Source organism: Hemitrygon akajei, chromosome 5 (genome assembly GCF_048418815.1).
Source record: "Hemitrygon akajei chromosome 5, sHemAka1.3, whole genome shotgun sequence".
Lineage (NCBI taxonomy): Eukaryota > Metazoa > Chordata > Chondrichthyes > Myliobatiformes > Dasyatidae > Hemitrygon > Hemitrygon akajei.
This window is the reverse complement of record NC_133128.1, coordinates 147,233,678-147,254,014: the sequence shown is the minus strand read 5'-3', so window position 1 is coordinate 147,254,014 and position 20,337 is coordinate 147,233,678. Positions and strand designations below refer to the sequence as shown.

Here is a 20,337-nt window from a genome sequence, read left to right as displayed (position 1 = left end):
AACTCAAGTGGAAATGTCATTAGAATGTCTCGTTATTCTCATTATGCCTGAATATTTACAATTTGTCAGCTTGGGTTAGATGTCTTCATGAGAGATTGTGTGCAACATCCAAGCACTCGGGCCTATGAGCAAACCAGTTTTAATTCCTACAGAGTAACACTCAGATTCATTCTAGGACCAAGTAGTTCATTCTTTTACAGCGCAATTGGATGTTGCCCCGGATTTCAGCATCTGCAGCCTCTTGAAGTCCATTCTTTGGATTAATAACCCCCACACCCAAATGAAAATCAAACTCTCGATCATCTAGTTGGGTTGTTATACAGCTAGATGTTCAACGAATAACACTTCTTTTTACCTCTGATTTTTCTCCCGAGTTTTGCCCAGGATATTGACCTTTGATTCCCATGAGATCACAGTCAGAGTCCTGGAAGAAGAGTTTTAAGTCGCAAGTGTTATCAGACTATCTCGCAAAGCTGACAATATGCAACTCGGACTGACCCCTTCTTGACTTCTCTGCAAAACTAAGTGAATAATATTCAAGCAAAGGAAATTTTGATGGCTATTTTAATTAAGCTCATTGATAATTTGCAAATGACTGAAGTTGTTCCATATTGCTCACATTTTAACTGCCCACTCCTCCCCCCCACTGAGGTAGATAATGATTTGTGGATACCGTGAGTATGCTTTTATATCTTCATTAACACTGACAGACAATGCTATGTCAGGAAAAGATAATAATATCTCTACCATGCAAACTAAGTTTGTTAAATGGATGTTTATGGTAAATTATTTCTTTGCACATTTATAAATGTAAAGGATTTATCTGATTTGGGTGCAATTTTATTTCCTGCTGACTTATGTTCATTTCCATTGCAGGTCACAGGCCCAGCATATTGTTGCAAAAATGACCAAACTGCGTGTAGTGCCTTTAGTGGCACTCTTCAGCCTAATTTGCTTTACTCAAGCACAGAATGGTAAGAATTACGAAGATTCAGTAGGGTCGCTTAACGGTGATCAGCCAGCTCAATATTGATGAGTGTTGGCATTAAACCTGAGTCTATATAACCTATTATTTTTTCAAGAATCTTTCAAGTAATTGTTATTTTAGATTATTTAACACTGATGGGCAATGTTACAACAGGAAATGACAATGATGTATTTGACAATGCAAAATGTTTCTGCTAAATGAATGTTTGATGACAATGATTTTATTTTGAAATGATCCAGTATGATGTTTAGTGGATAAGGTTTGTAAAACAAGTGAGGAATATCTTGGGATAGATAGTTCCCCCCACCGCCATGATCATTGCTCTCCCCTCTGTGCCTTTTCAATTATGTTGTCATCACCCTGGAGGCTGTTAACCACACTTACTGTGATGGGAAGCTATGGAAGCCGATATGGGGCCAGACTGCAAAATGATTGTTTTTAGGGTTACAAGTGGAGACCTGGGAGCAGGTTTCTCCATCTCCCCTATCATTATGTTTTGCTGTCGTTTGGGTCTATATCCAGGCAATACCTTTTTGAAACAAGCAACTGGATAAACTCAGAATTCATCCTTGTTGATAGTGCTGAACACAGTATATGGTCATATTATCAGTTCATACTCTGCTTATGAAACTTACTCCACTGAAATCAATGAACTACACTTTGGAGGCAGAATACTATGTAGGTCCTACAATATGACGTGTTTAGCACTAAATACGAGGAAAGAATTTTCAGGCAGGCTTTTCTAAAGGGTGATATTATAATAAAAGTTCTGTTTATTTCATCTGTCTTTGCATTTGATTGTTTGAAAGCATATGTTATTAAGGTTGCAGGGGAATCTTCCACAAGAGCAAAGGATTCCCTGGAGTGAGCTAAGCCCTTCACTCTTGCCTCCTCCCTTAGCTGGGAGGTGTGGGAGGGAGAACAGGGGAGGGATCAAGAGTTTGGGAACTGGAGGAAGATGGGGAGGGAAGATGAGAGTTTAAGATTTTGGGAGTGGGAGAAAGGTGGGAAGGAGGGAGGGTGAGGGATCATGGGCGTCGTAGTTGGAAAGAGGTGAACTGAGCACAAAACCTTGGGCAGTTTAACCTTACAAAGAAAACATCGAACAGATCTGTAATAACATTCTGTAATGGTGCAGAATAATATTGTCAGTGTTTAGAGAAAAAAATGCCTCGACATTTAAGACAGTGCTAAACAGCTTTTCTTTCTTAAAGATGACAGAACAATTGCTGCTGACATAGTCTTTCTAGTGGATGCCTCTTGGAGCATCGGCCAGGAAAATTTCCAATATGTGCGGGAGTTTCTGTTCAGGGTTATAAAGGCTTTTGATATTGGAGAAAACAGATTTCGTATTGGCCTGGTGCAGTACACTGAAAAGCCTCAAGCAGAGTTCCATTTAAATACATATTTTGCGAAGCAGGACATCCTATTTCACATATGGAACATGTCTTATAAGGGGGGTGGCACAAAAACTGGACTAGCTCTAGAGTATCTAATCAAGGAGCAGCTCACTAAAGCCAACGGGAGTAGAGCGGATGAAGGAGTGCCACAGATTATAATAGTTTTAACAGACGGACGCTCTCAGGATGACGTAATCCCCGCGTCTCAGTCACTTAAGTCAGCCAATGCCTTAATTTTTGCTATTGGAGTTCAGCAAGCAGTTGAATGGGAACTAAAGGAGATTGCGAGTGCACCTCACGAGAGGTTTGTTTACCACCTCGATGACTTTGCCGCACTCGAGGGCATTGTAAACGGCTTAGTGATGAGTCTGCACATGGCTGCAGCGCACCTATTATCTGATGGGATAATAAAAGACACTACAGGTAAAGAGTTAGCTGGTAACAATGCTCCTTTGCTTATCCTACTCAATTTTTTTTTAAATGGAAGGGAAAAACGTGTTCCCTGATGGTTCAGTCGCTAAGCGCATGGTTTATTAAGAGACTGAGCTATACAGACCAGAAAGATCCCATATTCAATCCATTGGTCTGTGTTGAGTTAGCTGATCTCAGCCAGGGATCCAGTAAGGGTGCAACAATTGGCCTCAGCACCCTGGGTGAGGGAGGGGTGGAAAATCAGCATGGGCTCCCGCTCCTGATTGCTACACTGGTGGCACCTGGTGATGAGTGGTCAAGTGTGTGTGGATGGTGAGACCCTGGATGAACCAGTGTTTGATGTCTGGACTTTCACACAGAAGTGGCCACTTGGGCCAGGTACCAGAGGATTTCCTTTACTCTACAAGGAGTCCGAGCCATCAGGAAGGGAGAAAAATTGGAGTGGGACAAAAATAAAATCAAACTTCAACATAGATTCAGATTTTGTGATACCTCTCAAATGAATTGGATTCTTAAATTAATAAGCAAAGAGCAGACCTACTACAGAATAAATGTCCTACTAACATCACTGGCCCTCATCACTGTATGTGTTTTTAATTAAACACCCATCATGCATCTATATCAGTGGCATGCTACAAATTAATAACCTATCACAACTAAAATGCACTGCCAATGTCAGAGCCAGGAAGCAGAGATACCATCAGTTTCCTTATAGTAGCTTGAGGAAGGTGACCTGCCTTTCTGCATACAATAGTTATTTTCAAGAAATATACAGTATTTGGATTCTAGACAGGAATCTTTCTGAGGCGTTTTGCCAGAATTATATGGGAAAGATCAGCAGGGTTTTGGCTATGTGACATTTACAAAACTTAAAATTAATGTTCAAGTGAGTTAAATGTTAACTAGAGGGAATCATTTCAAAATTTATATTGGGACAACTTTGTGTGTGACAAATGTTGGAAGTAATCTCTCTAATGGGTTTGGAAAGCTTCAAAATGAAAAAAATTAGTGTAAGTCAAACTGAATCGCACAAAGGAAGATTTAAGGAAAGAGATGGATGAGATTAAATGAATTGTTTTACATTCCTATGTTTTTGTTATATTTTAAAATTTGATTTCCCAATCATGGAAAGCTTCTACATTCCAAAGTAAAATTAAGAGAGTGGGAAAACCAAATAGAATTCAGGCACTATCAGAAAGAGATAAAGGAAAATTGACAACCAATATCTCCTCTTTTTCTTGGTCCTGCTTTAAATCTATTCATGCACTTTTTTTTGGTAAAATCAAAGAAATTTGGTTTTACATACATCAGGCAGGCACACTACACCAACAGCTGTATTTGCTTGAGATATCAAAATGCTCCATTGCAACAGACGTGCAAATATTAATTCTCATTTGTATGCATTGGATGTTCTCAAATCTTCAGATGTCAGAAAAAATTTAAAGGACAAATCAGTGATGCTCTGATTTTGGGAGGTGCATTTAAGGTTGCTGTTGAAATTGCTTCAGGTAGCGGCCCTAGACCTTACTGTTACATAAAAGGTATCAGTCCCTTCCTTCATCCTCTGACAGATGAAGTAATGACAAGGCATCTGCCTGTCTCATTAATAATGAATTGAATGGAGATTATATCCCTGGATATTGTGAAAATGTAGGGCTGGGAATGTGAAGGAGTAATGATGAAGGAAACCTGCAAAATTAAAATTAAAATGACGAGAATTTGTTTAACATTGCTTCAAATGCTGAAGAATGAAGTTTAGTCCCCAAATAATGTGATATTTTAATTCTGGAAAACTATGATGTGAAAAGAAATGGTAAAATGCAAGAAACTTTGGAGCCAATCGAAGAGTTAGGAAATCCTTTTGTCTTCTCAGTGCTTGATCTATCTGTTGCTATTAACATTCAAGAGCTTTGCTTCCACCATCATTAAGCTGTGTGCACACCATGTACTTTTACACACTTGCTTGTGTTGTAAGAAAGGCTGTGAAACAATGCACAATGTTAATCATAATTTAAAGGTTTTAACTTATTCTGCATTCTTTGATTTAAAACAGAAGTGAACATATGGTGACATGATGCACTTCAGAGTGTGGGTGCATTGATGATCGATGCAACGAAATGGGAGTTGGACCACGATTCAGTTTCTGTTTCACTCTGTTCATGTTCACAGCTCTGTTAAACAGAGGAGGTACCAGAATGAGGTTTTTGCCATCTTTCAGTGGTGTGGAGAGGGAGAACAGAAGGGAAAGATTGAGCCTTTGTCAACCACGGGTGCAGCTCTGCCAGCTAAAGATTGAATTCCAAACTTCTAAAATTGGAGATGAATTAAATGAATTGTGTGCTTCAAGGACCATCACAATGCAGAGGAATCATGTTAAATACTCCAAGGAAGGGTCATTTCCTTTGCTGTTATCTGACTCTTTCATCTGAAATGTTCATTGTTGGCACACATCACTGTGCTCTTTCAGATAGCTTTCAATGCAGTTCTTCATTAATCAGAAATGACTATCTTGGTTTGTATATCAGTTCAGCCCTTGGCTCACCAAACAGACATACAGTACGTGCTGTCATAGAAACACCATGGCCCTGAATTCTTTCACCATTGAAATCTGGTTTGAATCCACATGCTAATGATGAACTGAATATCAATTTCTGCATTCCAATCCAGCATCCTTAACCTGAAACATTGTTTTTTTTCTTTTTCCATGGACACTCTCTGCCCTGGGATTTTCCATCATTTTCAGTTTTTGCTATTGAGATTATTATTCAATATAGATCTCTCCAATCTGCTCTATTTTGTAGATGGCCTAACAGACCTCAATGGAGACCACAGCTGGTGGAAGGAAATCCACTTCCCTGCATTAATATATGTACATCAGGTTAACAGACAAGGTCAAGATTTCATTTTAACTTTTAAGCTATTAATCAGACAAACATTGTTGAAATTGCAAAAGGAGTAGTGATTATAAATGTGGAGATTTCAATAGTGTTTACAGAGGGGATGTTTGAATTTCAATGTTTGAAGTAAGTACAGACTTGTTGCTCTGCAATTAAGATATCCCAAACACATTTTCTATGCTTCAATTTATTGGAGCTTTCTGTCTGCTATTAAATTTTTGAATTCTTTTCACTGAATCCAGAAAGAGAATTTATTTTATCAATATGAGTGTCCTGCTTAGGTAGTTAGGTTAGAAGATTTAAATTATAATCTCATCAAGTGCAGATCCAACATCAGGGAATGTAACTCAAATAAAGATTCATCATACTTTTTGCAACTAATGCATCCAATGATTTGTTGCGCAAAAGGTCACATTTTAGATAATGGAAGGATTAAGTTAATATGAATGAGATTACAATTTCCATCCATAAGCTTCAAGCCAACAGTCATGGAATGTGTCTGATATGATGATTAGCTGCTTGGAAGAGATACTTGTGGTTCACAAAGGAACAGCACACGCACAAAACTGTGGGAAGTAAGGGAGGAAATGGGAAAAGCAGGTACCAGAACTATTGAAATAACTTGTATGTCATAAATTAGGACAATGTTGCTCCAGCCATTCAGTAAGCTGTTCCTCCCTCTTCACATCATTCTGAATGGTACTATCCACTGTTGTCACCAGGGGTACCTTGGTACTAATTTAAATTCAAGAGCTATTGTGCAAGCCAATACATTTTAAAATGCTGCCCTATTTGGATACTTAATGAATCAAATAGAAAACCTTTTCTATTACTGTCACCAAAAAGATTTATGAAAATTGACCATTATGTTCACCTACAGAGCAGTGACTACATTTTAATTGTAGTTCATTACTTGTGATGGCGCTTGTGGGGTTGTTTGGCAAAAAAAAAGGTACTATATATATGCTAGTTCCACACCACAGATCTTTTTGAAAGAAACATTTTATGAATTGTTTACCTACACTGTAGCTCCATGAAGTGCTACTGCATGTATTCGTCAGCTCTCAGTGACAATGCTGATCAAAACATGGCCTGAGCAGAAATTAATCTGCTCAGATTAATTAATCCATATTAATCCATATTAAATACATATGGAAATACAGATGCTGGCAATGATATAGTCAAATTTATCTTATTTTTCTTCACCCCGCCCCCACCCCAGAGGGCTGCAATGTCTTCCTGTTTTTATAATCAGTCTTTGTGGACCATTAGCTTTGTTTAAATAGCTGATGACAACATGGGGAAAGTGATTAAGTACAAGAAACAAAGTTAACAAACAACTTCATTACAATGTTAATCACCACCCAAGTTTCTAGGTGTAAAATTCATGGACTACATAGCCATATAACGCAAATACCAGAGTATGTACCAACTATTCAGTAAAACGAACACTCATTATTTTGACATATTTGCTACAAGGCGCATTCTATTCTATCAATATTTAAGTATGCTAACTTGCAGAGTGGAGCTGGTAGCACCTTGAGTCTTGAAGCCACCCTAAAGGGCTTGTCCCTCTCAGAATCCAGCCCACTAGAATAGTTAATATTTGCAGCTTATGCACAGACATTGTGCAAAAGGCTCATTAAGTGCAAATTAGAGCCAAGTCCCACAATGTACACTCATTGTGCCATTTCCTAGCAGTGCACAGTCAATGCCAGTTGCTAAACCTCAAGTGTGTGCATTGTTTACCCTGCAGGCATGATACATGAAAATATCATCATATCAATGGCTACTGATAACATAAATCTTAAGATATGAGGCACTGTGGCTTTGGGATGATTTCCACTTCTGACATGAAACGGCACACACTTAATGTTGGGTGTGCTCCTTGTGATGTTCCAAACATTATAATTGGAGATTTGTGTGGGACTTGTCCACAATTTTCAATTCTCTCTGCCAACGTGAGTCCATAATTGGTAAATGCACTTTCAAGGATTGGCAGCAAGTTCAGCCCAAGCTCAGTGTGGCATGCAGCCACAGGAATACTATAAGATCATAAGACGTTAGAGCAGAATTTGGCCTTTTAGCTATCTGCTCCGCCATTTGATCTTGGCTGATCCGTTTTCCTCTCAATCACATTTTCCTACCTTCTCCCCATAACCTTTCACACCCTTACTTTGCAGAGTCTATCAAACTCTACCTTAAATATACCCAATGACCTGTCCTCCGCAGTCCCCTGTCGCAAATAAGTCCACACATTCACCATTCTCTGGCAAACTAAATTCCTTTTCATTTCTGTTCTGAATTTCTGAGTTTGTGCCCTCTGGACCTAGACTCCCCCACTATAGGAAACATGTTGTCCATTCTATCTACACCTTTTAACTCGATCAGTTTCAATGAATCCTTCTCATTCTTCTAAATTCAAGGAAGTAAAGGCCGAGAACCATCCCAACCATTGTATACATCTACATGAAACATTGTCATAGGAAAGCAGCATCCATCATCAAAGATACCCACCACCCAGGTCATGCTCTCTTCTCACTGATGCCATCAGGTAGAAGGTGCAAGAACCTCAGAACTCAGGTTCAAGTATAGTCATTACCCCTCAAGCATCAGACTGTTGAATAAAAAGGGATAACTACACTCGCTTGTTCCCACAACCAATGATCTCACTTTAGTGCTCTTTATCTCATTATCACATGTTCTCATTATTGATTGCTATTTATTTATATTTACATTTGCACGGTCTGTTGTCTTCTGCCCTCTGGTTGATCTTTCATTGATCCTGTTATATCTTGTATTCCATAGATTTGCTGAATATGCCCACAGGAAAATGAATCTCAGGGTTGTATATATGTACTTTAATAATAAAATTTACTTTGACTACCTCTGCAGCATCATTTTTCAGCCATTATCTACTCTCATCTTTCTGTTTATATATCTGAAAAATCTTTAGGTCTCCTCTTTGATATTATTGGCCAGCTTAACTTCATATTTCATTCTTTCTCTCCTTCTGGCTTTTTTAGTTGTCTACAGCTGGTTTTTAAAAGCTTCCTAATCCTCTAACTTCTCACTAATTTTTGCTCCTTTATATGCCCTCCTTTTGGCTATTATGTTGGCTTTGACGTCCCTGATCAGTCATGATTGTCTCATCTGGTCTTTGGAATAGATTTTCTTTGGGATGTATCTATTTGGCACATTCCATATTGCTCCAACAAACTCCAGCCAATGCTGCTTTGCAGTCATCCCTGCTGGTGTCACCTTCCAATCAACTTTGGCCAGCTCTGCTATCATGCCTCTGTAATTCCCCTTATTCCACTGTCATACTAATACATTTGACTTTTAGCTTCTCCCTCTCAAATTGTGGGTGAATTCTACCCTATTATGACCACTCTCTCCTAAGAGTTGCTTTACTTTAAGTTCTCTAATCAAACCTGGTTCATTACACAACACCAAATCCAGAATAGCTGATCCTTTAGTGAGCTCAACCACAAAGTTCTCTAAAAGCTACCTCCTAGGCATTCTACAATTTCTCTCCCTTGGTATCCAAAATCAGCCCCAACCTGACTTACCAAATGTACCTGCATATTGAAATCTCCTATGACTATTGTAACATTGTCCTTTTGACATGCATTTTCCATCTCCTGCTGTCGTTTGTGACCAATGTCCTGCTCACTCTTCAGAGGCCTGTATATAACTCACATTAGGGTCTTTTTTACACTTGCAGTTTCTTTAACTCTACCCACAATGATTTCACATCCTCCAATCATATGTCACCTCTTTCTAAGGATTTGATTTAAATTTTTACCAACAGAGTCACACCACCATCTCTGCCTACCTGCCTGTCCTTTTCATACAAAATCTATGCTTAGATTTTCTCATCTATAGTCTTGTTTCAGCCACGACTCCATGATGCCCACATTGTCATACCTACAAGCAAATTCCTAACTGTGCTACACAATAATCTACCTTATTCACTACGCTGCGTGCATTCAAATGCAATACTTTTAGCGCTGTATTTGTCACACTTTTTGATTTTTCCCCCATTACACTGCAACACATCCACGCTGACTGCAATTCTCATTACACACTGTCTCTGATTGTGTGCCATCTATCCCATCCTCAGCTCTATCACTCAGTTTCCCACCTCCCCAACAGTTTTAGCAAACTTTTTCACAGGGATATTGGTCCCCCTCAGGTATGGTGCAACCCGTCCATTTTGTACTGGTCATACATTTCCCAGAGGAGATCCTAATGATTCACAAATCTGAAATCCTGCCCGCTGCTAAATCATCTTTTTCATACCCTCATAGGAAGCAATCCAGAGATTACTACCCTGGTGATTCTGCTTTTTGGCTTTCTACCTTGCTCCCTAAATTCTCTCTTCAGGACTGCCTCCCTTTTCCTACCTGTGTCGTTAGTGCCAATATGTACCAAGACTTCTGGCTGCTCACCCTCCTGCTTTAGAATGCCATAGACCCGATTCACAATATCAGTGGAAGGTAACATACCATACTAATGTCCCTATCATGGTCACAGAATCTCGTGTCTATATTCAAACTATGGAATCCCCTATCACTACTGCAGTCCTCTTCTCCCAACTCCTTTCTGAGTCATAAGACTCAGTACCAAAGACTTGGGCTCTGAAGCTTCTTCCTGGTAGGTCATCCCCTTAACGGTATCCAAAATGGTTAATTGAGGGAAACAGCCATGGGAGTACTCTGCACTAGCTACCCATTTCTTTTCTCTCTCCTGACAGTCACCCAGGTACCTGCCTCTACAACTTAGGAATGGCTACTTCCGGTAGCTCCTATCTTTCATCTCCTCAGGTTCCCATATGAGCCAAAGGCCGTCAAGCTGCAGCTCCAGTTCCTTAACTCGTTCTCTGAGGAGCTGTGGCTTGATGCACCTAGTGCATATGTGGTTATCGGGGACTCTAGAGGTCTCTCAGAATTCCCACATCTCACACAAAGAACATAATACAGCCCCTGGAGACATTCTCACAGCTCTAACTATGAACTAGCGAAAAAGTATGAAGAATGAAGAAGAGGAAACTTATCAGATATGTACCTCGCCCAAGCCTCCCCACTCTAATACTGGTCCACTCATGCAATAGCCGCTTCCTTTGTTCCTGCTTTATTTTTATTTGCCCTTGCTAATGAATCACAGTTTGTTTGGGCTGTTGGAAAACTCAAAGAGAATGCTCCTTTTTAAAAATCTCATTCACAGACCCGTGAGTTGCCTCTGCTCTCTCTCCTGATTCGATTGGACCACTGGAAAATACATGGCCTACATGACCTCTTTTTGTGTCACTGGTTGAGCTCCTTTGCTATAAAGAAAAATATATGAAATATCCCTCTGTCTTATAATTTCTACATAAATCTATAGTTTTATACTTTTCTATGTTCACGAACTGGAAGAAATTACATTTTTCTACTGCCTGTCAAATAGGCACATAAAATACAGGTTTAAACAGTTGACTGATCCAAGTGCTAGTCTGTCCTGTCAATTATTCTTTGCTACCAGCACCAATTCATTCACAAAGTCCTAAATCGCCTGCAACGTACTTATGTGATTTGTTGTCACTGACTTTGGAGTCCGCAAATTTTCTCTGCTGTACATGAAACACATTGAAGTCCTCAACTGGTATAGAACTAGAGTTCAAAATGAAGCTATTTGATCCATTAAGCTTTTTGTCAATACTACACAGTCACCTCCCCATCTCCAAATCTTTTCCTTATCGCCATATCAATTTTCCTTTTGAAAAGAAGCAATTAAATCTGCTTCCAGATCCGTTCAGGCTCACACATATCAGTTAATTCAAACTTGTTTCTCAATTCTTGCACCAATGGGAACAGTTCATTTTTTTTGCTCTTCCCAGAACCCTTGACTTTGAAGACACCCAACAAATTAACTCAAAATGCTCTCTGCTCCAAAGAGAATAATTTCAGTTTGTTTTATCAGTTCACATTTCTTGTGCCTAAACAAATGTCATTGCTGACCCATTTACTCCTATGGGCTCAAATATATCTGACTTCTTAGTAATGTGTCATTTCGTCTTGTACCTTTTAAAGTCTCTTGTTCTTACAAAGCTTCTGTACCTTCATCACAAATTCCATGATGGTTGCAAATCAACCTAACAAATTTATTCTGATTTTCCTCTGTTAGTCCATGCTTGTTCAGGTGATTATTACTTCGATCAGATTATTGCTTTCAGCATCTTTCCCACACCTGAAGTAGTAATTGGATTGTATTTACTTGAACATGCAGGTAATGTTTACGAACTTCTAGTCCTCTGCAACCTCACAGTGCCTAAGAAGGACAGAGAATTACAGCTAATACCTGCACAACTGTGACCCATATTTTCTCAGTGACTTTGAGCAGCTGACATCCATTTGTATTATCAGCCCTTGATCAATGTTCATCTTCTTCATTACACCTATGGACATGGGCAACGTTTTCTCCTTCATGAAAACAGATTATCTGAGTTTGCAATGCGCCGATAGATGGATCTTCTGAACACACTTCAGAAATTCTTCTCCACTTCATTTATACTTTTGCTATCCCAAACTATATCATGACAGTTGAGGCTCATATTATCATATTCTATCATTTTGCATCTGTGCATAATTTTCTATGTGTAGAATTGGCATAGAAGTTTACTGATAACCTCTGTTATTTCTGAACTAGAGCACTATTCATAGGTCTTATGCTTCTCCCTGGAGCATTCTCCTTCCAATGTTTCCCCCTATCAGAACTTACATATTGCTATCTCTCTGTCCTTTACTCACTTTCCTGCAAATCTTGTCTGTACCCAGTCATGTCCTAGTTTGATCATGTAATCTCCTCAGAGTCACAATCCAGCCTGTAGCTCACCAACCACTTTTATCATTTACATAATATCCTGCATTTTCACCTCCTATTTTCCCCTGTTCTCTCCAAACTATTCTCAATTTGACTGTGTTGTTATCCAAACTGTACTTTGCTAATTGGCTGCTACATCCTGATTCCCGTTTCCCATCTCTTCCACCCACACCCCCATCCCCGGCACTCCTATCACATTAGTTAACCCCTTCTACATGGCACTATTAACCCCTTCTGTTTGGGGTACTAGTCTCATTTGGAACTGCAGCTCCTGTATTGTTAGAGGGCCACAGTTATCACATGTGCGTGCCATTATTGGTCCAATACAGTCTGGTAAAAGCGTTAATGCACCAAGAGCGGCTAACTCTTTCGTCTCATCAGCCCACTTCCACTATTTGAGCTATTATCCCATGAGATATTTCCCTGTTATGCATTATCAAGCTTTGTATCAATATTACATTTCAAAATGGGGAGCAGAAGTGTCTATTAGTCAAGCATGAAATGAAAAAGCAGCAATCAACAGAGACGGAAACAATTAAAAGAGTAACGCTACAGAAAACCTTCCAAAAACGTCATTGCAAAATCTTTTCAGACTCCCAATTCAGAGGGGTTATGTGTTTCTGTCCAGATTTCAACTTAGGGGTTCTCCATTGTTCTTTACAGACAGCACTCTGTATCGCTCAGTTGATGTTAACTTTGTTCAGTGTCTTCATCTGACTTTCCTCCTCGATAAATGTCATCCAGATATACAGTTCAAAAGAAAATAAAAAGCTCCCAGAAGAGAAATGCAAAAAAGGAAAAAAATGAAATGAACTTTGAAAATTATCCTGCTGCTTTATATTTTGAATTGTCACTTCCAGTGAGATTTTCATTCCCTGTTCAGCCAGTCGCCAGATCACTATTTTTAAGCACAGTTCCACTCCCAATTTGTTTCTTTGTATTTTTGATATTCCCTCTCCCCCTCCACAATTCTGAGAGCTGAATGGATACTTCTAAATTGCTTTTTTTTAAAAAAAAATAAACAAAACTTAATTAATTAAATATACTGCAAAAAAAAACTTCTGAATCAGTTTGGTGGGGGAGGGGCTGGGAAAATGCACAAATGAATAGCAATCTGGCCCAACAGTTGTAAGTATTTAAAATAGTCAAAAAATGCAGAATGAAGCATAAACCTGGCAGACTGACCGACACCGCTTTATTTTAATGTTCTGTACACTGTGATGAGTTTGATGCTGAGTTTTGGAGAGTGCTCAGCTGTTAATCCTTGCATGGAGGTCACCTGTTTTAACATGTTCACCTTTTGCATTTGTCTTTCTCTTTAAAGCGCAAGAATCGGCTGACCTAATTTTCTTAATTGACGGATCTGCCAGCGTTGGAAGTGTCAATTTTCAATACATACGCGATTTTATCGTAAATTTGATCGACAATCTCGAGATCGGCCCTGACAGAATCCAAATCGGTGTGGTACAATACAGCGATGAGCCCAACACCGAGTTCTATTTAAATACATACTCCACAAAAACGGAGGTTCTGGATGCTGTGAAAAGACTTCAACCGAAAGGCGGAGAAGAAATAAATATTGGCGCTGCCGTACAATTTTTAGTCGACAATCATTTTATCCAGTCGGCCGGCAGCAGGGCATCAGAAGGGGTCCCACAGGCTGTAGTCATTATCATTTCTAGTGAGTCCAGTGATGATATAAATCAGGCAGAACTATTATTAAAGCAAGGTAGTATATATTCATTTTCTATTGGAGGTAGAGATGCCGACAATAATGAACTTGCTCAGCTTTCAACTGATCCGTCCTTTACTACCTTAATCACCGAATTCCGTGATATTGGTCAATTGCAGCAGCAGTTTTTACCAATTGTCTCGGCAGTGGCCCGAAAGGAAATATTTCTTGAACCTCTGGTGCAGAATGAAGGTATGTATGATCCAAATTTAGTCCCAACTGTTTGCAACCTAACAGGCATACAGGAGCCTCATGGTCAATTGGGAAGATTTTTGTTAATGACACTGCAGATGGCCACACAGAAATGTTACCAGCTTGGAACATCAGACTTTATGGATGGTCATCTTGTTAAAATTTAAGTCATTGAACGTTATTGGAGATTCTGCAGGTGGGTAAATGCTGACAGAGGGGTAGAGGTAGGTAAAGAAATATTTATTTTAATAGGTAATTTGTCACAATAGAATGTTTAAAACCAGGCTGAACCAGAGATTTAATGGAGTAAGATGTCGTAGGGTGGAGTTGGGAGTGGGGAGGCTCACGTGCAGAAGAGGCACTAGCATAAATCCAACGGGCTGAGTGGTCTATTTTTCCATCTTAAACATTGAGTTGTGGAATACTAGCACCTTTGATTAAGGTAAAGTATGGGATGTGAAATATATTGAGAAGTCAAAATCAATGCACTTTGAGGGCTTAATTGCTTCAAGTTCTTTTGTACATTGCTTTCTAAGATGATTCTTTCATTGAAATTTACAGGTTCTTTGCCATGTGCTCTCAAAGTCAATGAGATCAATGACACAATTTTTTTATTTTTATATATCTTAATATGTCATGGAACTCAGAGAGTGGGAGTCAGGCCTCTTTAACAGTGATTATAATATATTCTGCTCTGAATATTAAATGGGCTGAGACGGGCAGCATGTTTGTGGAGTTGGTTTTCCCCCAGGAAAACAAATTGGAGTAATTGATTAGGGAGATACATTCTTCCAGGCTTCCTTCCCTAGTGGGTGGTTGAGGGATATATTTGGTCATACTGGGAAGCTGCTAAAGGTAGGTATGCTCCTTACTAATGCACACCCTTCTAAAGGGGCATGTTGCAATTTAAATTTGGGAATCTTCTCATCCACTGTGAGCTTCCTGATAGAGTATTCCACAAAACTTCCACATGTTATGTTGTCTTTCTTTCCAATGGCTCTAGCACAGAAATATTATGTTCAGGTTTGCTGAGAAGAAGCATCTCGATTTCGACTGATTTGACAGTGGGCTTTGAAATCCAGTGTGAAACTATAGAAAAGATGAGAACTGATTTGGAAAAAACTGCCTTTTTTGTTCAAAACTTGAGTTAGAATGAATTGACAGAGAAAGACTCATCCAAAGGAACATTTAGGGAGTGGATGCTTGTCTTTCTCTCAGTAACAAAATAACAAATTCACCCAAGCTCAATATGATGTTGGAGTGCTTGCACTCATTCTGCACCATACTCCTATTGATGGCAATATCAGTTGCCCAGAAGCCATTATTGGAACTATTGCTGTGTATACTTCACCGAGACATGCAGTTGCATGTACAAAGTAGATTATGTCGAGGAATCTGTTTGCATCCAGACAGGTTCAGATGTGTGGGAGGACCACACAAAGCTTTTCCTCCTGTAGTTGGGCACAACTTCTTTGCAATTAGCAGTCCACCACTAGGGAATCAGAGGATGAAGGTTCGGACCATTGGTGGACTGAACTGGAGAAAGTGGTTAACGGCATAATGGGTAATGGCCAGCTACGGTTTGAATGAGGAATTAGCAGCGGTAATGCAATGTTAACAGGCACTTATTGAGGTTTTGGGATACTTGGCAGCACATGGTAAAAAAGGCCAAAGTCAGCATAGTTTCCTTAAGAGAAAATCCAATCTGTTCGAATACTTTGAGGAAATAACAAGAAGGATAGACAAAGGAGAATAGGTGGATTTTGAGTAGGTTTTGAAATGGAGCCACAAATGAGGCTTCTTAACATGCTAAGAACCCATGGTATTACAGAAAAGATACTAGCTAGCATGGGTACAACATTGGCTGATGGGCAGGAGTCAAAGAGAGGGAATAAAATTAGCTTTTTCTGACTGATGTGGTCTGCAAGTGTTGGTGTTAGGACTGCTTCTTTTTATGTCTTAGTGTGTCAATAATTTGGATGATGGAATTGATGGCTTTGTGGCCAGATAATATGAAGAAAAGTGGAGGGGCAGAAAGTGTTAAGGAAGCAGGGAGGCTGTGGATGAACATTAGGAGAATGGGCAAAGTGGGCAGATGGAATGCAGTTTTGGAAAGTGCATTGTCATGCACTATTGGTAGAGGTATAAAAGTGTAGACTATTTTCTAAACTGGAAGAACATTCAAAAATCTGAGTTGCAAAGGGATTTGGGAGTCTTCGTGCAGGATTCGCTCAAGGTTAGCTTCCAGGTTTAGCCAGTGGTGAGGAAGGCAAATGTAATGTTAGCATTCATTTCAAGAGGGCTAGAATATAAAAGCAAGGATGTAATGCTGAGTCTTAATAAAGCACTGGTGTGGCCTCGTTTGGAATACTGTGAGCAGTTTCGGCCCCCTTATCTTCAAAAGGACGTGCTGACATTAGAGAGGGTTCAGAGGAGGTTCATGAGAATGATTCCAAGGTTGAATGGCTTTTCAAATGGGAAGTGTTTGATGGTTCTGGGCCTGTACTTGGAATTTAGAAGAATGAGGCGGGAGCTCATTGAAGCCTGTTGAATACTAAATGGCCTAGATAAAGTGGAGTTGGAGAGAATGTTTCCTATAGTGAGGGAGTCTAGGGCCAGAAGGCACACTTCAGAATAGAGGGACATCAATTTAGAACAGAGATTAGGATATATATACACACAGTATATTTTTAACCAGACCGTGGTGAATCTGTGGATTCATTGCCACAGGCAGCTGTGGACACCAGGTCACTGGATGGATTTAGAGTGGAGGCTGACAGATTTGATAAATCAAGGATCAAGGCATGAAAGTTTATGGGAGAAGGCAGAAGAATGTTGTTGAGAGCCATGATCAAATGGCAGAGCAGACTCAATGGGCCGAGTGGCCTAATTTAGCTCCTATATCTTATGGTTTTATGGTCTTATTACTGACCTATTCCACTTCATTCTGGGGGCACTTTAGGTTTTTGAAGGAATGGTTCAAAGGTGAGGTGATCTGATGATATAATCATATTTGGTAACTTTGTTTATTTTTCTTGTTTATATTTATCATCTTTGTTAAACACTGAAGGAATTCACAATTTTCTCTCATGGGATATGAAGATTTTACGAGTAAGTTAAGCAGAACTTTCCATCCCAAAATCTGGGTTTGAACCTATAACCAAAGGCTGTGAAAGAATTCTGCGTGAGAATGCTATTAAATCATTCATTTCCAATGAAGTTCTCATGGGAATTAGTAAAATTCAGGCCAATACAGTAACAGGAGTTTCACTGCTTATGGAATTTTACTTGCAAATAAACTTAGAAGTAATCTATTTTCTATCACCAAGGCTCAAACTCAAACTCAAATTCTGATGCACTCAAACTTCACAAGAATAGCCATTAAAAGCTGATCTGTTTGCAATACAGTTTTGGGCTGATCAAGTTTTTCAAGAGAAGAGGATATATATTTTTTATTGAATAATTTAACTTTCAAGGAAATTTCAAGGTTGTATAGTTAAGTCCAAAGTGAATTTGAAGTTAACTTGTTTGTTCTTGTTTATTTGTAGATTTGGGAATGTCTTCAAAATCAAACTAACTTAAAACTGTTTTACAGTTCCGGATAGGAGGAGGGACGTTATATTTCTGATGGATGGCAGCTCTGCTGTTGGACCTGGAAACTTTTTGAAAATGCGTGAATTTATCATAAAAGTAATTAACAGATTTCAAATTGGACCAAATGCGGTGCAAGTTGCTGTCGTGCAATACAGTGATATTCAAAGAACAGCGTTTAGCCTAAATAGTTACGCTAACAAACGTGAAATAATTCCTGTTCTTAAAAAGCTGCGACCGATTGGTGGACCCTCACGTAACACTGGGGCTGCACTGGACTTTGTCCTCAGAGAACAATTTACCGCATCTGCAGGGAGTCGAAGAAACCAAAATATCCTCCAGTTTCTGGTGCTCATCACTACTGGACCATCTCAAGATAATATTCGCATCCCTGCATTTGAGTTAAAGAAAAACATTATAATAACGTTTTGTGTCGGAGTTCAAATGGAGGGTAGTAGAGAACTGCATGAAATTGCATTTGGCCCACATTTGGTACTTGAGGTACCTACTTTCCAGGCTCTACTCCAGAAACCAAGAGAGGTTGCAACAACGTTATCCTCGTTAGGTCCTCCTACAGTGATTACTGAAGAGCCTACAGTTATTACGACGGAAGGTATTGGCATCTTGCATGTCATTTTGTTCCACTAACTTTATATTTAGAGTCCTATTACTGTTGAGATGAAATACCTTATTGTCTGCTTGGTGAAAGGAAACTGACATATTAATTTGATTTGAAGATGAAATGGGGTGATGCTTGTATTGAGAAGGGTGAAGTCACAGCAGGATGTTCATTCCATTACCAACTTGATTTCATTGCTGAGAAGTGCACATATAAATCATGGAATGATCTGTCAAACATGGGGACCTTTCACCCCATAAGTAGTGTATAAAACATTGAACAAAATAATTGTGATCTCCCTTCTTTTGCGGACAGCAGTGCTTGAAGCCTAGTATAGAATTTAGCTGCTTCTGATAATCAGTTTTTTCTGTTTGTTTCAGAACTGGTCATTTGTCTTGTAAGATCATTAGCTCACTTTTTCTCTCACCATGAATGTTGCCTGACCTGTCGAATACCTCCAGCGTTTCCCACTGTAGATTTCCAGCAGATACAGTACCTACATCTCACAGCTCCAGCACCATAGTTCATTCATTCTCGTCCGTTCTCCACCACCCCCCTTGTCCCCCTCACCCCTCTTTATCTCTATCTCCTCCATTTTCATCTCTTTTTCCACAAGGGTCAGCCATGATTCCCAAATGTTAATCATCCTCTCTTTGACAGCATTAATCAAACTTGCATCAGGATAATGTTGATCTGTCTATCATAGACATTCTGTTTGCTTTCCCCATTCCTCCCCTACCCTGCAACTTAAACACACACATTTTTTAACTCACTTTTCCAGTTTAGATGAATTATTATTAGAAATAAAACATTAGCTCTATTTCTCTCTCAACAGATGCAGCTTGATCTGAGTATTTTCAGTATTTTCTGTTCAATAGAAAGAAACAGCTGGATTACCCATCTTTGAAGATTGTAACATTGAATGTAAAAACATGCATGCCATATTAACTAAAACAGAAATATCCAACAGAAAGAATGTACTCAATTGGTCTTCTCTTCCAGGAATTTGGTATTAGCATGTCTTTGTTCTGCTTATTTTTGAGCATCCTTCTTAACTACTCACCTTTGAAATTTGAGTGCATCCACCTTAGAGTTTCTTATGCTCTTGGCACTTAAAAATTGCAATGTTTAATTTTACATTGCAACCCCTTTTATTTCATTTTAAAAGTATAGTTGAATCACTTCACATTTACCCCCTTTCAAATTCCATCAGCCATACCTTTTCCATTTCACCAGGCCTTCAGAATTTTGTGAATGTGCTTACATTTTAACTAGCCATAGATAGCTATGGAGGCCAAGTTATTGGATATATTTAAAGCAAATTTTGATAGGTTCTTGATTGGCAAAGGTGCCAAAACATATGGGGAGAAGACAAGAGAGAGGGAAAATAAATCAGCCATGATCAAACTCGATGGGCTATATAATCTAACTCTGCACTTATGTCTTATGGTCTTATAATTCTGAGCTGCATGTCATCTGCAAATTTTGTTCTGTAAGAACTAAAATCTATGCTGCTGAAATACATCAAACATTCTGGATTTTACTCTGCATTCTTTTTCAAATGCCTTCCCAAACCCCATAAGGTTATATTTCCCTCATCAGGCCCCTCCATTATTTCATTC

The 20,337-nt window shown here is 39.2% G+C and overlaps 1 protein-coding gene across 1 annotated transcript in view; it reads left to right on the top strand.

Moving 5' to 3' along the window:
• Positions 1-20,337, top strand: part of LOC140728284 (collagen alpha-3(VI) chain-like) — a 188,464-nt gene that overhangs the window by 28,028 nt on the left and 140,099 nt on the right. The window contains exons 2-5 of the mRNA XM_073046784.1: positions 877-974; positions 2,203-2,811; positions 13,906-14,505; positions 18,101-18,709. Coding sequence (XP_072902885.1) covers positions 905-974; positions 2,203-2,811; positions 13,906-14,505; positions 18,101-18,709 — 1,888 coding nt within the window. The 5' untranslated portion in view covers positions 877-904. The remainder of the gene's footprint in view (positions 1-876; positions 975-2,202; positions 2,812-13,905; positions 14,506-18,100; positions 18,710-20,337) is intronic.